The sequence below is a fragment of the Eleutherodactylus coqui genome, chromosome 6 (assembly GCF_035609145.1).
Source record: "Eleutherodactylus coqui strain aEleCoq1 chromosome 6, aEleCoq1.hap1, whole genome shotgun sequence".
Lineage (NCBI taxonomy): Eukaryota > Metazoa > Chordata > Amphibia > Anura > Eleutherodactylidae > Eleutherodactylus > Eleutherodactylus coqui.
Genome location: NC_089842.1, coordinates 63697527 through 63715912, shown reverse-complemented (window position 1 = coordinate 63715912; position 18386 = coordinate 63697527). Strand labels below are relative to the sequence as shown.

The 18386-nt window shown below is 41.1% G+C and overlaps 1 protein-coding gene across 2 annotated transcripts in view; it reads right to left on the bottom strand.

The window, feature by feature from the left end:
- Positions 1 to 18386, bottom strand: part of TTC12 (tetratricopeptide repeat domain 12) — a 191041-nt gene that overhangs the window by 65871 nt on the left and 106784 nt on the right. For both annotated transcript variants that reach the window (XM_066606914.1, XM_066606913.1), the window contains exons 14-17: positions 12935 to 13027; positions 9388 to 9451; positions 6486 to 6617; positions 5155 to 5259 (exon numbers count right to left, since the gene is read on the bottom strand). In XM_066606914.1, the coding sequence (XP_066463011.1) occupies positions 5155 to 5259; positions 6486 to 6617; positions 9388 to 9451; positions 12935 to 13027 (394 nt within the window). The remainder of the gene's footprint in view (positions 1 to 5154; positions 5260 to 6485; positions 6618 to 9387; positions 9452 to 12934; positions 13028 to 18386) is intronic.

Genomic DNA, 18386 nt, shown 5'->3' with positions numbered 1-18386 from the left:
TGTAGCCAGGAGCAGGGAGATTTTAAATTACCACAGCTTTTGCGCATGCGCCTGCCATATTGGCGACGGCGGCGTGCGCAGAAGCTGGGGTAAGGTCTGCGGATAAATCCGTGGGCCTTAGGCACGTCATTTCATCCTCCCTCACGGATATGATCCGTGGTTGGAGATGAAACGCAAGTTTTTAAAACTTTTTTAAACTTTTTTTTTTACTTTTTGCACCTTTTTTTTACTTTTTACGCCTTTTTTTATTTTTATTTTTTAACTTTTTGCACTTTTTTTTACTTTACATGATCACTGTCGTCCATTGGATGACAGTGATCATGTCCCCAGTGACATCCCTCTGCTCCGGGCTACACATGGCAGCCGGGAGCAGAGGAATTTTGAATTTCCCGGGGCTCGAGCCACTCTGTGTACCCGCATGCGCAGACGGGGATTTCAGGTTCCGAGACATCGCAGAGGACCGGGGGTGAGTATTTTCACCTCCCTTCATGGATCCGATCCATGAGGGGACGTGAAACGTTACTTTTTTTTAACTTTTTCAACTTTTTCGCGATCGCCGCTATCCAATGGATAGCGGCGATCGCGGGCCCGGGGACCGCTCACAGCAGTCCCCGGTAACACCTCCTGGCTCCCGGCTACCTTCAGGAGCCGGGAGCCAGGAGATTTTAAATTTGCCGGGGGCTCCCGGGCTTCTGCGCATGCGCGTGACGTCATCGTCTGGCGCGCATGCGCAGCAGGCCGCCGGCGGGTCCGGGAGGACGAGATCTCGGTGGGACACCGCCGACAAGCCGGGTAAGTAATTTCAGCTGCCCTGGTGGATCCGATCCATTAGGTCAGCTGAATAACTAACTTTTTTGACAGTTTTATTTACTTTTTTGCGATCGGCGCTATCCATTGGATAGCGCCGATCGCAATACCGGGGGGGACTGCCCGCATCCTGGGATGACAGCTCCATGCTGTCGGCTACCTGCGGGCACCGACAGCATGGAGCTGTCACGTCCTCAGGCAAGTGGGCATTAATCCAAAGAGGATGCATAAAACTACGTCCTCTAGGATTAGAGCCCACTTTCTAAGGGCGTAGTTTCCCGATGGGGCAGTCGTTAAGGGGTTAAGGTCTCTTTCACACCAGCACTGTGGGCGTGCATTAGAGGTGTGCACAGAATACGTTTCTATAGGAACCAATGGGTTTCTATAGAAGCGTTCACATGAACGATTTTTAGGCACGCTAACTGCGGGCACCTAACATAAATAGTACATGCGACTGCAAGTCGCATATAAGCTCTATGGTGAGCGCAAAGATAGGACCTGTGCTATCTTTGGTGCGTACTTTTCATAGACTCTTATGGGAGCTGGAAAGCACACACCACTTACTTTGGATCGTGTAAACGGGCTACTTCAAGTAGCTTGAATTAACCAGTTTATGCCATCTTTAGAGCAGTATACTACATGCAGACAGCGCTCGTGTGAAAGAGGCCTAAGGAGCAGACTTGGACATACATTTAAGGTGGGTAGTCCTTAAGGAGTTAATAATAGCATGGTGGTGTAGTAGACATGATAATTAATTAGTATAAAATGTCTATTGATTTGTATAAACCAAATGTATTATGCTGTTGTAATGACTCTTAGCTCTGTGGAGTTTAAAGGACACACACAATCTAATCATGGTATTTGCTAGACAATGGGATGGTGAAGGATGTATGATATAATGTTAGCTAAGTACATAGAAATTGCACAAGAAGCCTCTAAGAGTTAAGGGCCATAGTGTTATGTGTATATCTGTGTTCAACACTGAGTGTTTACCTAGCCCCCACCCCTCCCATCCTGAAGCTATTTAAGCAATGATTTGTCAACTACACAGAATTCCTTAAGGTTGCCTGCATAGAGGACAAAGTCCGTGCCACATCAACACTTGGAGAAGGGTGGGCAGAGAGGTGGGAGATTCTATATGATCCGACAAATGAGAATCCTATATGTTACTGATGTAACCTGTTGCACGCCCATTGTATGTCTTTACAATAAAAGGCCCTGTCTGGCTGTTTCTGGGCAGAGAGCCATTTTGGATATGAGATTGATCGCTTGTGTCTAATCTGCTCGACGATGTGTGCACACTATACAATTCGGAAGCTACAAAATACCCCAAAACCTGCTGGAGAAAACCGTAATCCAGATCAGTGGTCCTTAAAGGGGTTTTCTAGTCAAATACTATTGATGATCTATCACCAGGATAGGTCATCAATAGTTGATCGACTGGGGTCCGCCACTCGGGACCCTGACCGATCAGCTGATTGGGCACATGCTGTCAGTGTCGTGATAACACAGAGCTCGGAGCGGAAACCTCTGCACCGATCTTCCATGTAATGGCCAGCACTTATAACTGCAGACACGGTTCTCATAGATTGCATGCTTTTCAGTTGCGGCCGGCTGTTCCATAGAGAAGAGCGAGACCGCGACGTAAAAAAAAAAAAAATTGACATGCTGCGACCTGGGAATCCGCGCGGCAGCGACGGCTAATGCCAGCTTTGCCGCGACGGATTGTTCGTTCCGTGTGGATGAGATTTTTGACAAATCTCATGCACATGGCTGGCTAATCCCAGGATTAGCAGCCACATGCGGATCCGCCATGTGTGAACCCAGCCTTAAAATATAACTATAACTTTTCATAAATATACATTAAAATAATTGGCCAAAAAGACAAGACAAACATATTAACATAGCCATGGTTAATAATAAAACTTCATAGCACATGGGCATCTGCTCCAAACAATTGGGAGAGTTCTCATAAAAGTGTTGCACTCAATCTCCTATTTGATGGTGATGCAAAAGTGATTAGGGGTTCAAAAAATACATTCTCCTCATTGAGGTAATTCAATGAAGAAGTTTCTCAGTCAGGTTCTGGGTATTTCCTACTGTATTACTCAGGCTGTAATATCAATATACAGTACGCTAGAGATATATAGTTCACTATTGATAGCATCTAATATAATGATACTTCTTTTACATAAGAGCACACACTCAGCAACATTTTCTTACATCACAGCACTCTCTGTTGGTTCTCCCCTTATACCATCGATGCATACTGATAGTCCTTGCTCTTAAGCTAAAGTGAATCACTGCTAGTACCTGTGCTGATACATCTGTAATGTTAGCCCTGGTAGTAGCTGCTCTTGCTTTACTTTAGAGCACACTCTCAGTAGCAGTTGCTCACAATACAAGTACACAGTCAGTAGGTTCTCCCCTATTTCTATTGATGCATACTGATCGTCTTTGCTCTCTGGCTGAAGTGAACCACTGCTAGTACCTGTGCTGATACTTTTTCAATGTTAGTCCTGGTAGTATCTGCTCTGGCTAACATTAGAGCACACTCCAGTAGCATTAGACAGTACAATAACACACTCTCAGCAAGTTCTCCCCTATAACTGACAATGTGCACTTATAGTCTTTGCTTTCTAGTTGAGGTGACCACTGCTAGTGACTGTGCTGATAAATCTACATTGTTAACCGTAATATCATCTGCGCAATGCATTATCCTTCATGAAGAAGTTCATCAGTATGGTAATATAAAGTATGCTAGTATAGATACACACTATCAAAGATAGTAGAACTAGCAAAATAACAAAAGCACCATCAGCCCTAATGGTGGACTGGTGATAAATGTGATAAACACACAGGCACTAGAAGTGGTTCACTTCAGCTTGAGAGTAAGGACTATCAGTATGCATCAATAGTCTAAGGGAAGGAGCGACTAAAGGTATGCTGCGGTGTAAGAAAATGTGGCTGAGTGTGTGCTCATATGTAAAGGAAGTATCATAATATTAGATACTATCAATAGTGAACTGTATATATCTAGCATACTGTATATTGCTATTATAGCCTGAGTAATACAGTAGGAATAACCAAGGGAGGGACTTCTTCATTGAATGACCTTATTGAGGACAGTGTATGTTTGGAAGCCCCAATCACTTACTATGCATCACCATCAAGTAGGAGATTGAGCGCAACATCTTTATGAAAACTCTCCCAATTATTTGGAGTGGATGACCATGTGCTATGAAGTTTTATTATTAACTATAGCAATGTTAATATGTGTGTCTTGTCTTTTTGGCCAATTATTTTAATTTATATCTAATAAAAGTTATATTTTAACAGGGATCTTATTTCTGTGTTTCCCAATTTTGTTATTTTGAGGTTTCTGCTGCCTTCAGTGACTCATTGAAAATGGTGAGGAGCGGAAATTGAAAGTTACATTTTCTTTCAGTTGTACAGCAATCAATCTATTCACAAAACTGAAAATCCCTCTAAGTACAAACTTTTTGCACCATAAAATTACATGCAGTGCAGTGTGTATATTTACTTAATTATCGATTAATGCAATCTACTGTAATTTGGATTTACATCAATCAGAAGAGCTGATTGGCGCTAACAGAGTACAACACACTAGGAGAGATTTAGTAAAGTTTGTACAAAGTAAAAGTAGAGTAGTTGCCAATAGCAACCAGTCAGATTCCAGATCTCATTTATAGACCCCTTTAAATTGCATAATAAAAACTGACTGGTTGCTATGGCCAAATCTTCCACATATCTCATGCACCAGTTTTGACTCATCTCCCCCAGTACTGTTTAAAGGGCTTTCTTCCCTCTTTTTTACTGATGACCTATCCTTTAGATAGTTCATCAGTAGTTGATGGATTGGATTTCGCCACTTGGGACTCTGGTCTATCAGCTAATCGTTTGGCCCACTGTCCAGTGCAGCCGGATGTTATCAATGGGAGAGTTGCGCTGCTAAGGCACTTTCTACTCCTCTCCTGGTGTGAAGTGACATCCTGACCAGCAGAGAAGCAAGAAATGCTGTAGCAGCGGGGCTCTTCCATTAATTTTAATAGGAGTTAAGCCAGTGCAGACACTTCCTGTGCTGACAGCTAATAACAATGTCTGACCCTCTGCACTGACAGTGGGCTGGATGAACAGCTGATAATTGGGCATCTCAAACAGCATACCCTATTCATCAATCACTGATGGCCTATGCAGAGGATAGGTCCTCAGTGAAAAAGAGGACAGACAATCCCTATAATTTCCCCTCTATGTAAAAAAGTAGTTATTCAATCTGTAGTTTAATAAGAATTAATGGATTAACATGGTGAATATTCTAGGTCTAACCTTGATTTCTGAATTTGCTTCAAGTAGTAAGTTGAACATGAGTCCAAGTATTACAGCAAGAATATCTCTGTTTCCCCCTCCAAGAACTGGTGAGTTGCATTCATCCTGTGGAGACATACAGAGGGGGCTTTTATCACATTTGTGCCACTTTTTTAACTAAAACGTTGCAAGTTATGGAGTATGCCAGGGGTGTGCAATGTTTTGGCGTCTCTAGGCCACATTGGACGAAGAAGAGTTTTCTTTGGCCACATATTAAATACACAAGCACTAACAATGCAGGGCATTGTCCTCCACACAACCCCCATTGTCCTATACAAATCCTCCAAGCAACCCACATCATCCTCCACAGTTCTCTAAATAACCCCTACCGCCATAAGGCCACATGGTCTCCAGACTCCTGCTTCTGCGTGCAAGCCTGAACACAGAACTTGGTCAGGCTCACATGCCATTCGCGGTGACTGGTTAGTTTCTGACACCAAGGAAGGGGCACACAGTGCTGGCTGGCCAAGATAAGACCAGTGTCTCTCATCCTCACCTCAATACTAGATAGGAGTGGTCAGGACTTAAGGAAAGGAAGGAGACTCACCACTATAGGCTAACCATTGGACCTGGAGTGACTGAGTGAGTCAGACAGTCACAGAGCTGTAAGTGCTGCCCACTGCCTCCTCATCTGCATGAGCCGGTCTGCGAGTGGAAGCTCACAACCTTTCACTGCCAGGTGCTACCTGTAGCCTTGCCTCCTCAAGATTCAGCCTGAGTCAGACCCCCCTCACATTGGGCCGCATAACCACCCTGGGCTGCATGCTGCCTGCAAGCCACGGGTTGGACACCCCTGCTGTATGCTATATTTGTGCAATAATCAGTGACTTTTTACTACTCCAATTTCATGCAGATGTGTTATCTATTAGATTTAATCAGAATAAAATATTCACTTAAAGCGACCCTTCGGTACTGGACAGACAAAGATGGCCACACAACTTCTCTGACTACCCAATGCACATCGTACATCAGTAGGCATTGGTGGTCTAAGACACTACATACGGCTGTGATTGACAAGTGTTGCTCCCAAAGGCAACACTAGCTGATCAAAGCAGCCTGTAGTGTCCTGGACTAATGATGCAAACCAATGAACAGTGCATATCAGGTAGTCAGAGAAGCGGTTCAGCCATAATTGTTTCTCGAGGACCGAAGGGTTGCTTTAATAATTACAATATATGACAGAAAATCTATTAAGTACACGACACAGCAAATAAATCTAAAACTTAATTATGACTCAATAATGATAATGTCAATGTACTAAAATTTAATCCTAGTATTTACGGATCACTTACCAAAATGAGTAAGCAGGAGTCCCAGAATTCCAAAGAACCTGCTATATGCCTCCTTATAACTGCGTCTTCAGTAAGGTGTCCCATTATAGCAATACATTCTTTCACATATACCAGAGCTAAACTTCGGTTCTTCTGTAGCATATGAAAAACTAAGATAAATAGGCTGCAAAGCAGTCACAGAAGAGCATGCAAGGGTCTGATAAAATATATTTACAGATGCGGCAATGCTTAATTTGACATTTAATGAGTTATGATAACTTTTTGTGCTAAACTTTATTTGTCGGTTCAATTGCTTTACAAGGGTTTTGTTGTGTTACACCCCCCATTTCCCCCCCAACAGTCAAATTAAAATTGAAAAAAACCCTCCCGAAAATGTCACTTTTTTATTGTAGATTTTGAATTTATGTCTCATGTAAATATATTTAACACAGAACTCAGCCGCTTCAAATGTATTTTTAAGCCCTTAAAGACATAACTAATTTTAGCCTTAAGAACCAGTAAATAGGTTCCATTTTTGTGCTCCAGTGTTCATAACTGATTACATTTTTTCGTCAGTGTAGCTATAGGACACCTTGTATTTTGAGAGATGAGATCTAGTTCTAATAGCAAACAATTTGAGGTATATAAAACGTATCAAATAACTTTTTTGCTGGAGGACAATGGAAAAAAAATATTTCACCACTATTTTTTGAGATTTATTTTTATGGCATTCACAATGTAGTATAAATATTATGTTACCTTAAATGGGTCATTATTACAATTATGACAACACCAAATTTATTGAGATTTTATATATTTTACTACTTTTGTGCAATATAAACACTTTTTTTTAAATAAAAATACTTTTTGTGTGGCACCACATTCTAGGACCAGAGCATTATTATTTGTTAGTCGACAGAGCTGGTATGAGGGCTTGTTTTTTATGGAACAACTTATAGTTTATATTGGCATCATTTTATGATTTTGAGATAGGACTTTTTAACATTTTTTTATTTCTGTTCGGTGGTAACCAAGATGAACAGAAAATGGCTATTTTGGCATTTTCTTATTTACAGTAGCTTTATTTTTAGGAAATGCTAGATACATAACAGAATTTATGTATAGGGGTATGTTTTCTGGAGGAAAAGACCTCTATATATGATAATCAGGGAGCAAATATGCTCTCTGATTGATTGGGGAGCGCGATAACATGAAAAAAATAATTTCACCCGTCTCCTGAGACAGGGAGATATACAGGAGACTCACAAATCTCTCCCCTCGCCCTCCTTCTCAGCTCTGCACACACTGACTAAAAAGTGACAGCTGTAAATTTGGTATTCCCAACCCTACTTACAAAGGCATTTCAGTAACACTTACAGAACCAGAGCTACAGACATTTGATGTAATTTTCAAGCCATTAATCTTAGCATATTAGTAGCACTGATAGAACTGGAGCTATGGATGTTTAAAGTAGAACAAGCTCTGTTCGTCCAAAACTGTAATATCCTCAACTGTAAGTCCTCAACTGTTGGGGAGAACAATAGCTTTTTAATGGCTTAAGATAACTTTCTGCAACAAGTTATCGCAGACAGGTTAAACTGTGCTCCATCTATCTATCAAGCATTTTGACAATAAAGTTGCTTGACCTATTTTAGCTTCCAGCAGATACAAAGACATGAATGCTCTTGCTATTGAATAGCATCATAAAATCATACAGCACACCATTAGGTCTCTACTGCATAACAATCAGCTAATAAATATGAGTCACCAATTTTAGTAGCTCTGACTTTTGCATGCAAAAGTAGAACAATGTTTTTTTTAAGGTAAGAGTGCTACATTTTAACTACAGACAAAGCCCATGTGTGCAGCACCTGCACAGGCAGCAATATGATATGTAGATTTCCCTCCTAAAAAACCATTTCCCGTAGTTAATCCCCAATTATCTATTACTCTGCAATTTAAATGCTTTTTTTATTTATTTGTGTATTCAGTATTCTGAATCCAAAAACAGTGCTAGCAGTGCTCTTGTTACTTATGGCTGCTCGGCTGTAAATTCCCCTTTCCGTGGCAGAGCTCTGCAAATGTGAAATAATATTTCTATGTGTGTACATGGTTATTCTTTCCTTCTGGAGATGGTTTTGGCTTATATTCCCAATCATGTTACAAGACCCATTAGAAGGTCAGACATTGACTTAAGGAATGTTGCCTTCTGATGGGTGCTAGAGGAAGACAACTTTCCTTCTCCCATTTGCACACCTGATTAGAGATGAGCGAACATACTCGTTTCGAGTAATTACTCGATTGAGCATCGCAATTTTCAAGTACTTCCGTACTCGGGTGAAAAGATTCGGGGGGCGCCGGGGGGCGGCGTGGCGGAGAGGGGGGTAGCAGCAGGGAACAGGGGGGAGCCCTCTCTCTCTCCCTCTCCCCCCCACTCCCCTCTGCAACCCCCCACTCACCCACGGCGCCCCCCGAATCTTTTCGCCCGAGTACGGAAGTACTCGAAAATCGTGGCGCTCGGGCGAAAAAGGGGTATGGCCAAGTAGGTTCGCTCATCTCTACACCTGATGTAAAAAACCTTAAATTATTCAGATATTACCATGTGATGATAATAAAAAAATGATTAACCTTTATTAAGATTTTCTTTAAAACATTACCTTAGGATAGGCCATCACCATTTGATCTATGGGGGTCCTCTGCCTGATTGAAGGGACCATGGCACTTATGGAAGCATTGCAGCCTCATCAGTGCTTGCATCGGAGCATGATCCTGTGCGCAAAACATTGTATGTACAATCTTTTTCAGTAGACAAACCTAAAGTACTCATTGATCAGATATCGATGGCCTATCCTGGACATAGACCTTCAATTTTTAAAGGCAAGCTAACCTATTTAATAACATATTGTAACATAGTTTTTCCTACCAGTAAAGAAGTAAATGAGGGCAGTATTTCTGATGAAAAGTTGGTCCTGAAATATGATCTCAACCTGCAATTCAATGACAAGAAAGACTAAGTGAGAAAGAATTTGAAAAGGATGTGGACTCTTGTAGAGAACTGTCCATCACCAAGCCTTCAGTAAACACACAAAGTACCACCAGGTCTAATAAAAAGGTCAATCTCAGAGTTTACATCAGAGCAACTAATTGGAAGTAAATGTCACTCGGTATAAACCTATTTGACCATCTTTAAAACATGAAGATAAACGACTCTCCGGTTAGTTATGAGATTGAAACTGACTTTTGTAAAACTGTTCTCATTTCTCTCCTGTCTGTGTCAATAAGTGGTTGGAAACCAACCAGATGTAACAATGAGTTCTGCTAGAAAGAGTAGGCAAAATGTATGAAATATAAATATTTAAGTAATGCTGTTTTCACACTAAACTATAGAGCTTACTTCGAACTTTCCAGTATTTCTGGCAGCAAGTCTTTCTGGTATTTTTGCAGTTAAAGATAATAGAATTCCAATGGATTCTATTAAACTTTGCAAAGCAGAAATGGAAATCATGACAACGTACTTGGAATACAAGTTGGTTTCAAAATCTACTATGTACAGATGCAGTAATAAACCATACAGAATTAAGAGAAAGTTAAATTATAATTCAGCACTAGAGTTCTGTGTATCTGACCCACAATATATCTGGCTGTTTGCATTATCCACCATCCACCAATGGAAAGCAGAGAACAATGAATCCCCAAACACATTTTGAATGTCATAGACCCATACCAAAAACTGGGTAATTATATAAAAGGGGCCCCTAGGTGTATGTTGGGCCCACAGGGAGGACCAAAACTGGGAACTGGCATCAACTGAAACTTCCAGTAATAAATCTGTTGGTGCTACTAAAAATAGGGAGGGACTCTTTTCGTCCCTGGGAACAAACTCTTGCACTATCACGCTCACATTAAAACCTTGGCCATACCTGGCATAGTAGACCCAATCACATGCTTGTATCAGCTTTGCCAATGATTTCCAACACATTATAGGAACCGGGCTAGTCATAAAGTTCTACAGCAAGAAGTTAACAGAAGAACTGTGCAAGTCAACAGTCTATTCGGCTCCTTTTAATTAGCAAACGATATCTCTGTAGTTTTATCTGATTTCTAACAGTAAACACAAACTTAGGGCCTTTTTACATAGGTCGACCTGTCAGGTGCAGATGCATGGCAGGCAGTCCCAGCCTTGATTGTTCCTGTGCTTCTAAGCAGGAATGAGCATTGCTCAGTGAATGGGAGTAAAGAAGCCCACAGATTGTTCCGGCCCACCCACTTCCATTCACAGTAAACAGGCAGTGTCCATTGATAAACAACTGCCTGTTTACACGGGCTGATCGTCATTCAGTTTTTATGCATGCATAAACTGAACAACAAAATGATACAAGAACAAATTATTAACATAACAAAAACTATACAAAAGTGGTTCACTGCAATCATAACTACCTGCAGAATAATGTGAGCATTTCATTCTCACTGCACAATGAAAGCCATAAAAGCATAACCTAAAAAACTATGGTGGAAGTAAGTTTTCTTTACAATCTACCATACACATAAATTTTATAGGTTTCTTAATACATTATATGGTAAATTAAATAGTGCCATAAAATGTCCCACAAGAAACAAGACCTCATATGGCCACGCTGAAAAATAGAATGAATATATATACAATATATTATTGCATATACACTCTATTTGTAAAAAGAAATGAAGTCCCTAGGAGTTGTTGGAATCAAATGAAACTTTATATGTGTGATTGTAACGTTGATATAAAGGATTACAATAGCAGAGCAAAAGGATATTTATTGTGGAAAACTGAGCACTGGAAGGGAGGCTCTAGTACCCCGTTGGACCGCCTCTAGCTTGGATGCAAGCTATGATATGGACAGGCATGGAGGCTCTAATACCCTGTTGGACCGCCTCCAGCCTGGATGCAAAATGTGATACGGATAGGCATGATGGCTCTAGTACCCTGTTGAGCTGCCTCTAGCTTGGATGCAAGATATGATATGGGCAGGCATGGAGGCTCTAATACCCTGTTGGGCTGCTTCTAACTTGGATGCAAGATGTGATACAGGTGGGCATAGAGGCATACAGGTTCTTTATGGTATCCTGCAACATATCAGTCCATATTTTTGGTGCAACTGAACCTCTATATTGTGCAAACTTGTAGGCCATGGAAATTGGCATCCCAGATGGCCCCATACATGTTCTATTGGTGATAAATCTGGAGACAGGACACACAAGTGAAGCAATGTTGGAGGCATTCCTGTGTGCGGCCAACCATTATTCTGCTGGAAAATGCCCCTTGGAAATCATGCCATGAGAGGCAACACATGTGGCTGCAAGATGTCCTGAAAATATTTCTGAGCTGTCATTGTCCCTCATACTGCTACTAGAGGTGACTGTCATATGTGATGGCGCTCCAGACCATCACACCAGCAATAGGCACAGTGTGCCACTCCGCAGAAAAGTAGGATTGTGTCTGGAGACCTAGGGGTGAATGCCTCAAAATAGAGCTGTCATCACTGCCCAAACCAAACCTGGATTAGTCACTGAAAACAACCCGGTTCCAATTCGTAGCAGTCTAGTTTCGATGCTCACGACACCATTGCAAACAGAGGCGATAGAGGATGGGTGTCAAAGGCAATACACATAAGACCAAAATCCTTCAGCTAAGCACCTGGAAATGGTTCTGATAGACACGAGAACCTGTAACGATGGCGCTACTTATCTCTGAATGGCGGACAACAAACAGTTGGAGCTGCTTGGGTTTGTTGGAAGATCGAACAATCCTCTCTATTGATGTTCTGTTGAGGGCATTCTGAGCCCAGTCACCTTATGTGCATGTCCTCACACACCCAGTGATCCTAACACTTCCTCACAGTTTCATATCAGCGAATTGTCCGCCACCTGTGCCATTCTGACCAATCCAGCTTCTTGCATTCCAATAATGTACCCTATCTTAAACACTATAAAATGAGCAAAATGTCTTTGATTGCCTCTAGTGGTCAACAAGCTCTACACAAGTGGAAACAAAGCGATCCACCACACAAAAGTAGCCCCTCATAGCCTTTTTATAGGCCAAGGGTAGAATCACTTTTAGGGACTCAGGTGACAAGACCGTTCATCTAATCACACCACAATTCTAATGATTTGTATATCTGCCTGGGATGTAACTGCATGCCGAGTTTGCACCAAAACGGCAACTTCATAGATAGATAGATAGAAAAAAATAGCTTTTGGAATGCTAGGATAGAAAAATGAAAAAAAAAAAACTGTCTGTATCTTCAAGGTGTTAAGCAACTTGACGAAAGAGTAAAAAAAAAAAGAAAAGAAAAAAACTACAGAAAATGAATATTAAATTTGCTCAAACATATGCTTGCAGTACATTAATTATCACCAATCACATAAATTAAATATCTGTAAACCTTTCATCAGTGCACAGCCATGAGTGAATAGAAAAATAGCCACATTACGTTTCCTCCTTGGTTAGACTGTCTAATATCTCCATGGCTGCACTTGCTCTTACATCCTTTAGTGTTACACATCTGGTGAGACTTTCAAATAGCCTATAAAATATAAAAAAGTCACAGAAGTAGATTACATTTCAGAATACACAAATATTAAATGCAAACCTGTTTAGTCTACACTACATTTACTTTAAGGCCGCATGCACAGGGGTGAGTCGGATTCCACATGTGGGAGCCCATATCGGAATCTGATCATGTTCCAAGCTGGCATCCGCGTCTACCTGCTTTTCTTCTTCTTTTTCTGTACTGTGGATGGTCCGCACCGCTCACCGTCAGACATGTGCAGTACAGATTTTTTTTTTTAAACTCCTGCATTTACCGTGGACGGGCCACAGATCAAACGTCTTCCATTGACTTCACTGGAAGCCGTCCGTTCGGTAACCGCAGTAAAAAAAAATTGAGCATGCTGCAATTTTTCATCTACAAGCGGATAAATCCAAATACAGCCAGTAGATGATATACTAGTGTACTACAACTGCATACAATGGGCAAGGGTGCCAAGAGCCTAACATCACTACTCTTGCCCACTGTGAAGCCTGGTTTCCCCCTACCCAGTAGCCTTAAATGGAGTTGTCCCAACATGCGCAATTCCTTTTTGAATGCAAGGCCTGAGTCGAACAGCTGGTTGTCCCAGGTCTTGCTCTAGCAAACTGCTGATTCTGCTGAGCAAACCTTGCAACAGGAGGATCGTAGCATCCCAGATTCCGCAGTAAAAATCTGTCTGTGTGAAGCCGGCCTTAGATGTTACCCTTGGGCAGATTTGAACTGTTAACTCCAGTGCTGCAAGGCAATAGTGCTAACAACTAAACCATCACATTACTACTTCCTTCTTCAGAGGAAAAGAGAAGGTGAAGAGAAAAAGAATAAACACAAAAGGAACATACAAACTCCATGCAGGTGTTGTCCCTAGTTAGTCATGAACCTAGAACCCCAGTGTTACAAGGCAACATCCTTCATCCTCCTTCTGCTTTTTCCTTTTATTTTACACCATTCTACTCCTCCTCAGTCTTCTCTTTCTCTGGAGGAGGAGTAAGAAGAAAGAAGAAAGAAGAGAAGGAAGAACAAGCTTTGGTCATTAGCACTGGTGGCTTGCAATGCTGACATCCTATATTTAGGTCTGACCAAGAACAACATCTGTATGAACATCTTCTCTTTGTATTTCTCCTATACAGAAGGGAGAAAAGTTTGGTTGCGGCGTTGTGAGCACTGCTGCCTTGCAGCATTGGAATTCTAGGTTCAAATATATAGTGTACCAGAGTTGTGCTTTCCATAGGAAGCAAGGTGGTTATTTCCTTAATGTAAGTATGGCTTTTAGAGAATTATTTTTCACTTGTTTGTCACTCATATTTGTCCTTGCAACCTAACCTGTATTCTACTAGTTATTCACCCTAGTATACTCTCTGGTCCATCAATCACTCAGATACAGCTCAGGTATTGGCTAGCCAGTTAGTAATCTGTTAGCAGACCTGTATTTGGCAGATAAGATCTATGCATAGGTTGGTGTAGAGAAGCCAGATAAAACAAGAGAGGGGTGTGTTTCAGGGAGTCCTAAGAGTGAAGCAGTAGCAGAGTGAAGATGGGGTGTTAGGAGGAGAAAAAACAGCATCAAGGAAGACAGTGCAGTTAGAAGGAGGAAAGTGTGAGTACAACAAGGAGTATTGTGTTTGAGGAAGAAAGAAAAATGAATCAGTTTATGTAAAGACAGAGGAAAATGATCAGCTAAAGTAACCATAGCAAAAGGAAGACAAAGCTTCAAACTTAAAGAAATAGGAGCCAGAGAAAGTAAGACAAACAAGAGGGAAAAGCATAGTGGATAGGAAAGATTCACATGCTTTTTATTATTATAGAGCCCAAATGTGCAGAGGAGATTTCTGTACTTAATACTTGCAATGTAAATGGATTTATGCATCTACCTCAAGTAATCAAGTAATACAAAGTTGTATGAAGTTATTGAAGATCCTTACTTGGTCAAATACATTGTTCCACTGGGTCACAGCTTAAATCCTGCCTCCTGGAGTCCCTTCTCACCACAGTACCATCTGCACTGAAGTATCACACTACTCTCCAAGGGAAAGGACAATTCCCTTTTATTTTATTTTTCCTGTTTTTATTATTTTGTCTGGCACAGGTTTCGGCCTGTATACGGCCTGTAAACGGATCCATAAAAATATTGCTCACTTGATCTTAAGCTGCCTTTCGGGGTCACTTTTCTAATTTCCAAACAGCAACACTCTACGTATTAAAGGGCCAGAGTCTCTAGTAAAGTGATAAAACTGGAACACCATTGTCTTAAAGTTTTCATGGCTCCCCTGTTCCCTATGTTAAACCAAGTTCATTTTCAGCATTATTCTGGTTTCCTTTGTATTTAAAATTTCTTGAAATCCTCCAAGAATCACTTAGCAATTTATGATATTGTTATAGGATTCCCAGTAATCATATATTCAATTTTTTGTGCTCTCTCAGCTGTCAGTTCTATTGGACTTAACAAGAACCAAACACATTGTTCTATGTTCAGAATCCGCACGAGCCTTTCTTTATCAATTTAAAAAATTCCTCAGTTGGAATCATAAATAAAAATGGATTGTTGTTTCATCTTGTTGCGGTTCCCTCTTTTATGAAATATATACATTGCAACCCTATGAAGAACAGATTACAGCATATCACTACTGGATGCATGTCATGGACATTGCATTGACAGCAAGTTATTAAACATATTCGGCAGGTGCAGGTCGAGGTCAACGTGTTCTGTACTGGCTAGTGATGAATACGGTACAAGCAAAAATCTATTTTTCTGGTATTACAGCTCCGAATTATAGTCAAAAAATTCCTTTTTTTCTATTAACTTTTCAAAAAGGCTTCATTATACTCTTTACAGTGTCTCCACTTACTTGAAGCTTTTCCTGACCCCTATCCATCCTGTCTTTGAAAGGGACGATTTGTTAACCCATTAAGGACACGGCCTATTTTGGCCATTCGGATGCAACGATTTTTGAGGAATTTTCATCTTCACTATTCAAAAGGTATAATTTTTTCATTTTTCCATCGACATGAGGGGTTTTGTTGAGTGGCAAACTGTAGTTTTCATTGGTACCATATTTATGTACATACAGTGTATTGTAAAACTATTTGGGGGGGGGCAAGAAGAGAAAACATCAATTCTAACATTTTTTTTGTACAGCGTTAATCATTGTGCATTAGTATGCATCAATAGTCTAAGACTAGAGATGAGCGAGTATACTTGCTAAGGCACATTACTCGAGCGAGTAGTGCCTTAGCCGAGTATCTCCCCGCTCGTCCCTAAAGATTCGGGGGCCGGCGGGGGGCAGGGAGCAGCGGGGTAGAGTGGGGAGGAGTGGAGGGGAGATCTCTCTCTCTCCCCCCCGCTCTCCCCTGCTCTCCGCCGCAACTCACCTGTCAGCTGCGGCGGTCCCCGAATCTTTACAGACGAGTGGGGAGATACTCGGCTAAGGCACTACTCGCTCGAGTAATGTGCCTTAGCGAGTATACTCGCTCATCTCTATCTAAGACACTTCATTCTGCTCCGACTGGTGAGCACTGCTCACGTAGGCACCCCTGGCCAATCAAATCAGCATGTAGGGTCTTAGACTAATGATGCATACTAACGAACATTGTGCATCAGGTAGTCAGAGAAGTGGTGCAGCCATCTTTGTTTGTCCAGGACCGGAGAGTTGCTTTAAATCTCATACAATACCAAACAAAAAACCTAAGATGGGCAATATGAATACTCCAATACACTAGAAAAATTGTTAGCTCACCCAGCCTAACCATTCCACCCCATCAAGTGCGCAGAAGCAGAGAGCCACTGCTAATAAGCACTAGTAATTTAAATGCCTACAGAAAAGAGGGGAAAAAAGGAAAAAGGAAATATACATTTATGCTCGGAGCATTTGCACCATATGTTTATACTTTGTGTCCATATATAGGTGTCTCCTTGTTCTTATTTTACATGTATATATTTTATTGATTTTGTGTACTAATAAAGGTGATTGTAATTCTTAACCTGTTGGAGTATTTAGAAGTTTTCCAGCTATTTCCAGAAGTTTTGCTTATAAGGCCATGCATGTTCCTCTGGGTAATTTATGCAAATAAGAAGGATGGAACTTATTTGCATAAATTACCCAGAGGAGCATGCATGGCCTTATAAGTCTCCTCACTCATTTTTCCGGTATCTTCTTACACCCCTTAAGGGTACTCTCCTTGGGGAAAGATGGTGCTATCCCCCGACCCACTCAACCCATAGGTGTCTCCACACACTTTTTGGGCGCTTTCCTTAAGGAGAGACAACACCCCTCCTGACCCACTGAATAAGGGAACACGGAAACAAACAAAAAAATGTATTTGGCTGAGGACAGATGGGACGAAACAGTTCACACCTACAAAACAAATGGATAGTATGACTAATCATAACTGCCTACTGACTACCAGCTACTGGTATCTTTTTGTAATTCCAAACTCAGCAATAACTTTACATTAATACTGGGTACTCTTGTATTAGCAAACTTTGTTTTATTGATTTTGCATAGTAATACAGCCAATTTTAATTTTAACCCATTGGAGTATTTATGTTGTCTAGCATAAGTTTTTAATGGTTGCTGATTTGATATTTTGTGCTAATCTTACATTTTTCATACTTTGGTATGATCATTGGTTTCTGTATTTTTACAGATTGGGAGTGCCTTTTTGTCCTTATGGATTTTAGGGTGAGGGATGTGTTAATACATTATTTTGGAATGATACTATACAGACATTAGATGTAGTTCAAAAAAGTGAATCTAAAGAGGCTCTGAAGAAGTTACTTTATAAGCGTACATGTATTTGATGGAATTAGATCTTAAAGGAAAAATTATCAAAGCCTGTGATTTCACGTGGCTTAAGGATTAAAGTTTCTCTTTCCCGATTGAAGACGAAACGTTTACGAAGAAATAGGACAAAGCATGTACTTCTTATTCCAGGTCTTATTGAACTGATAATTGGTTTTAATAACTCATCTTTGGTAACCGTTGAACTGGATATTGTGGTTGTTCAAAATAAAGCAGCTGGAGTATGTCCCTGAGGCATTTAATGAGGAAAAGGTCAAATGGTTTGATGAATGGGGTATTCAAGCGATTCAAGAAATTAAGAGTAAAAAATATTGTTCTGATTTAAAGGTTCTACAATCTGAGGGTGCATTCACACGAACGTATATCGGCTCGGTTTTCACGCCGAGCCGATATACGTTGTCCTCGGGTGCAGAGGGGGGAGGATGGAAGAGCCAGGGCCAGGAACTGAGGCTCCCGCCCCCTCTCTGCCTCCTCTCCGCCCCTCTGCACTATTTGCAATGAGGAGAGGCGGAAAGGGGCGGGGCCAATTCATATCCTTTAGCCCCGCCCCCTTCCCG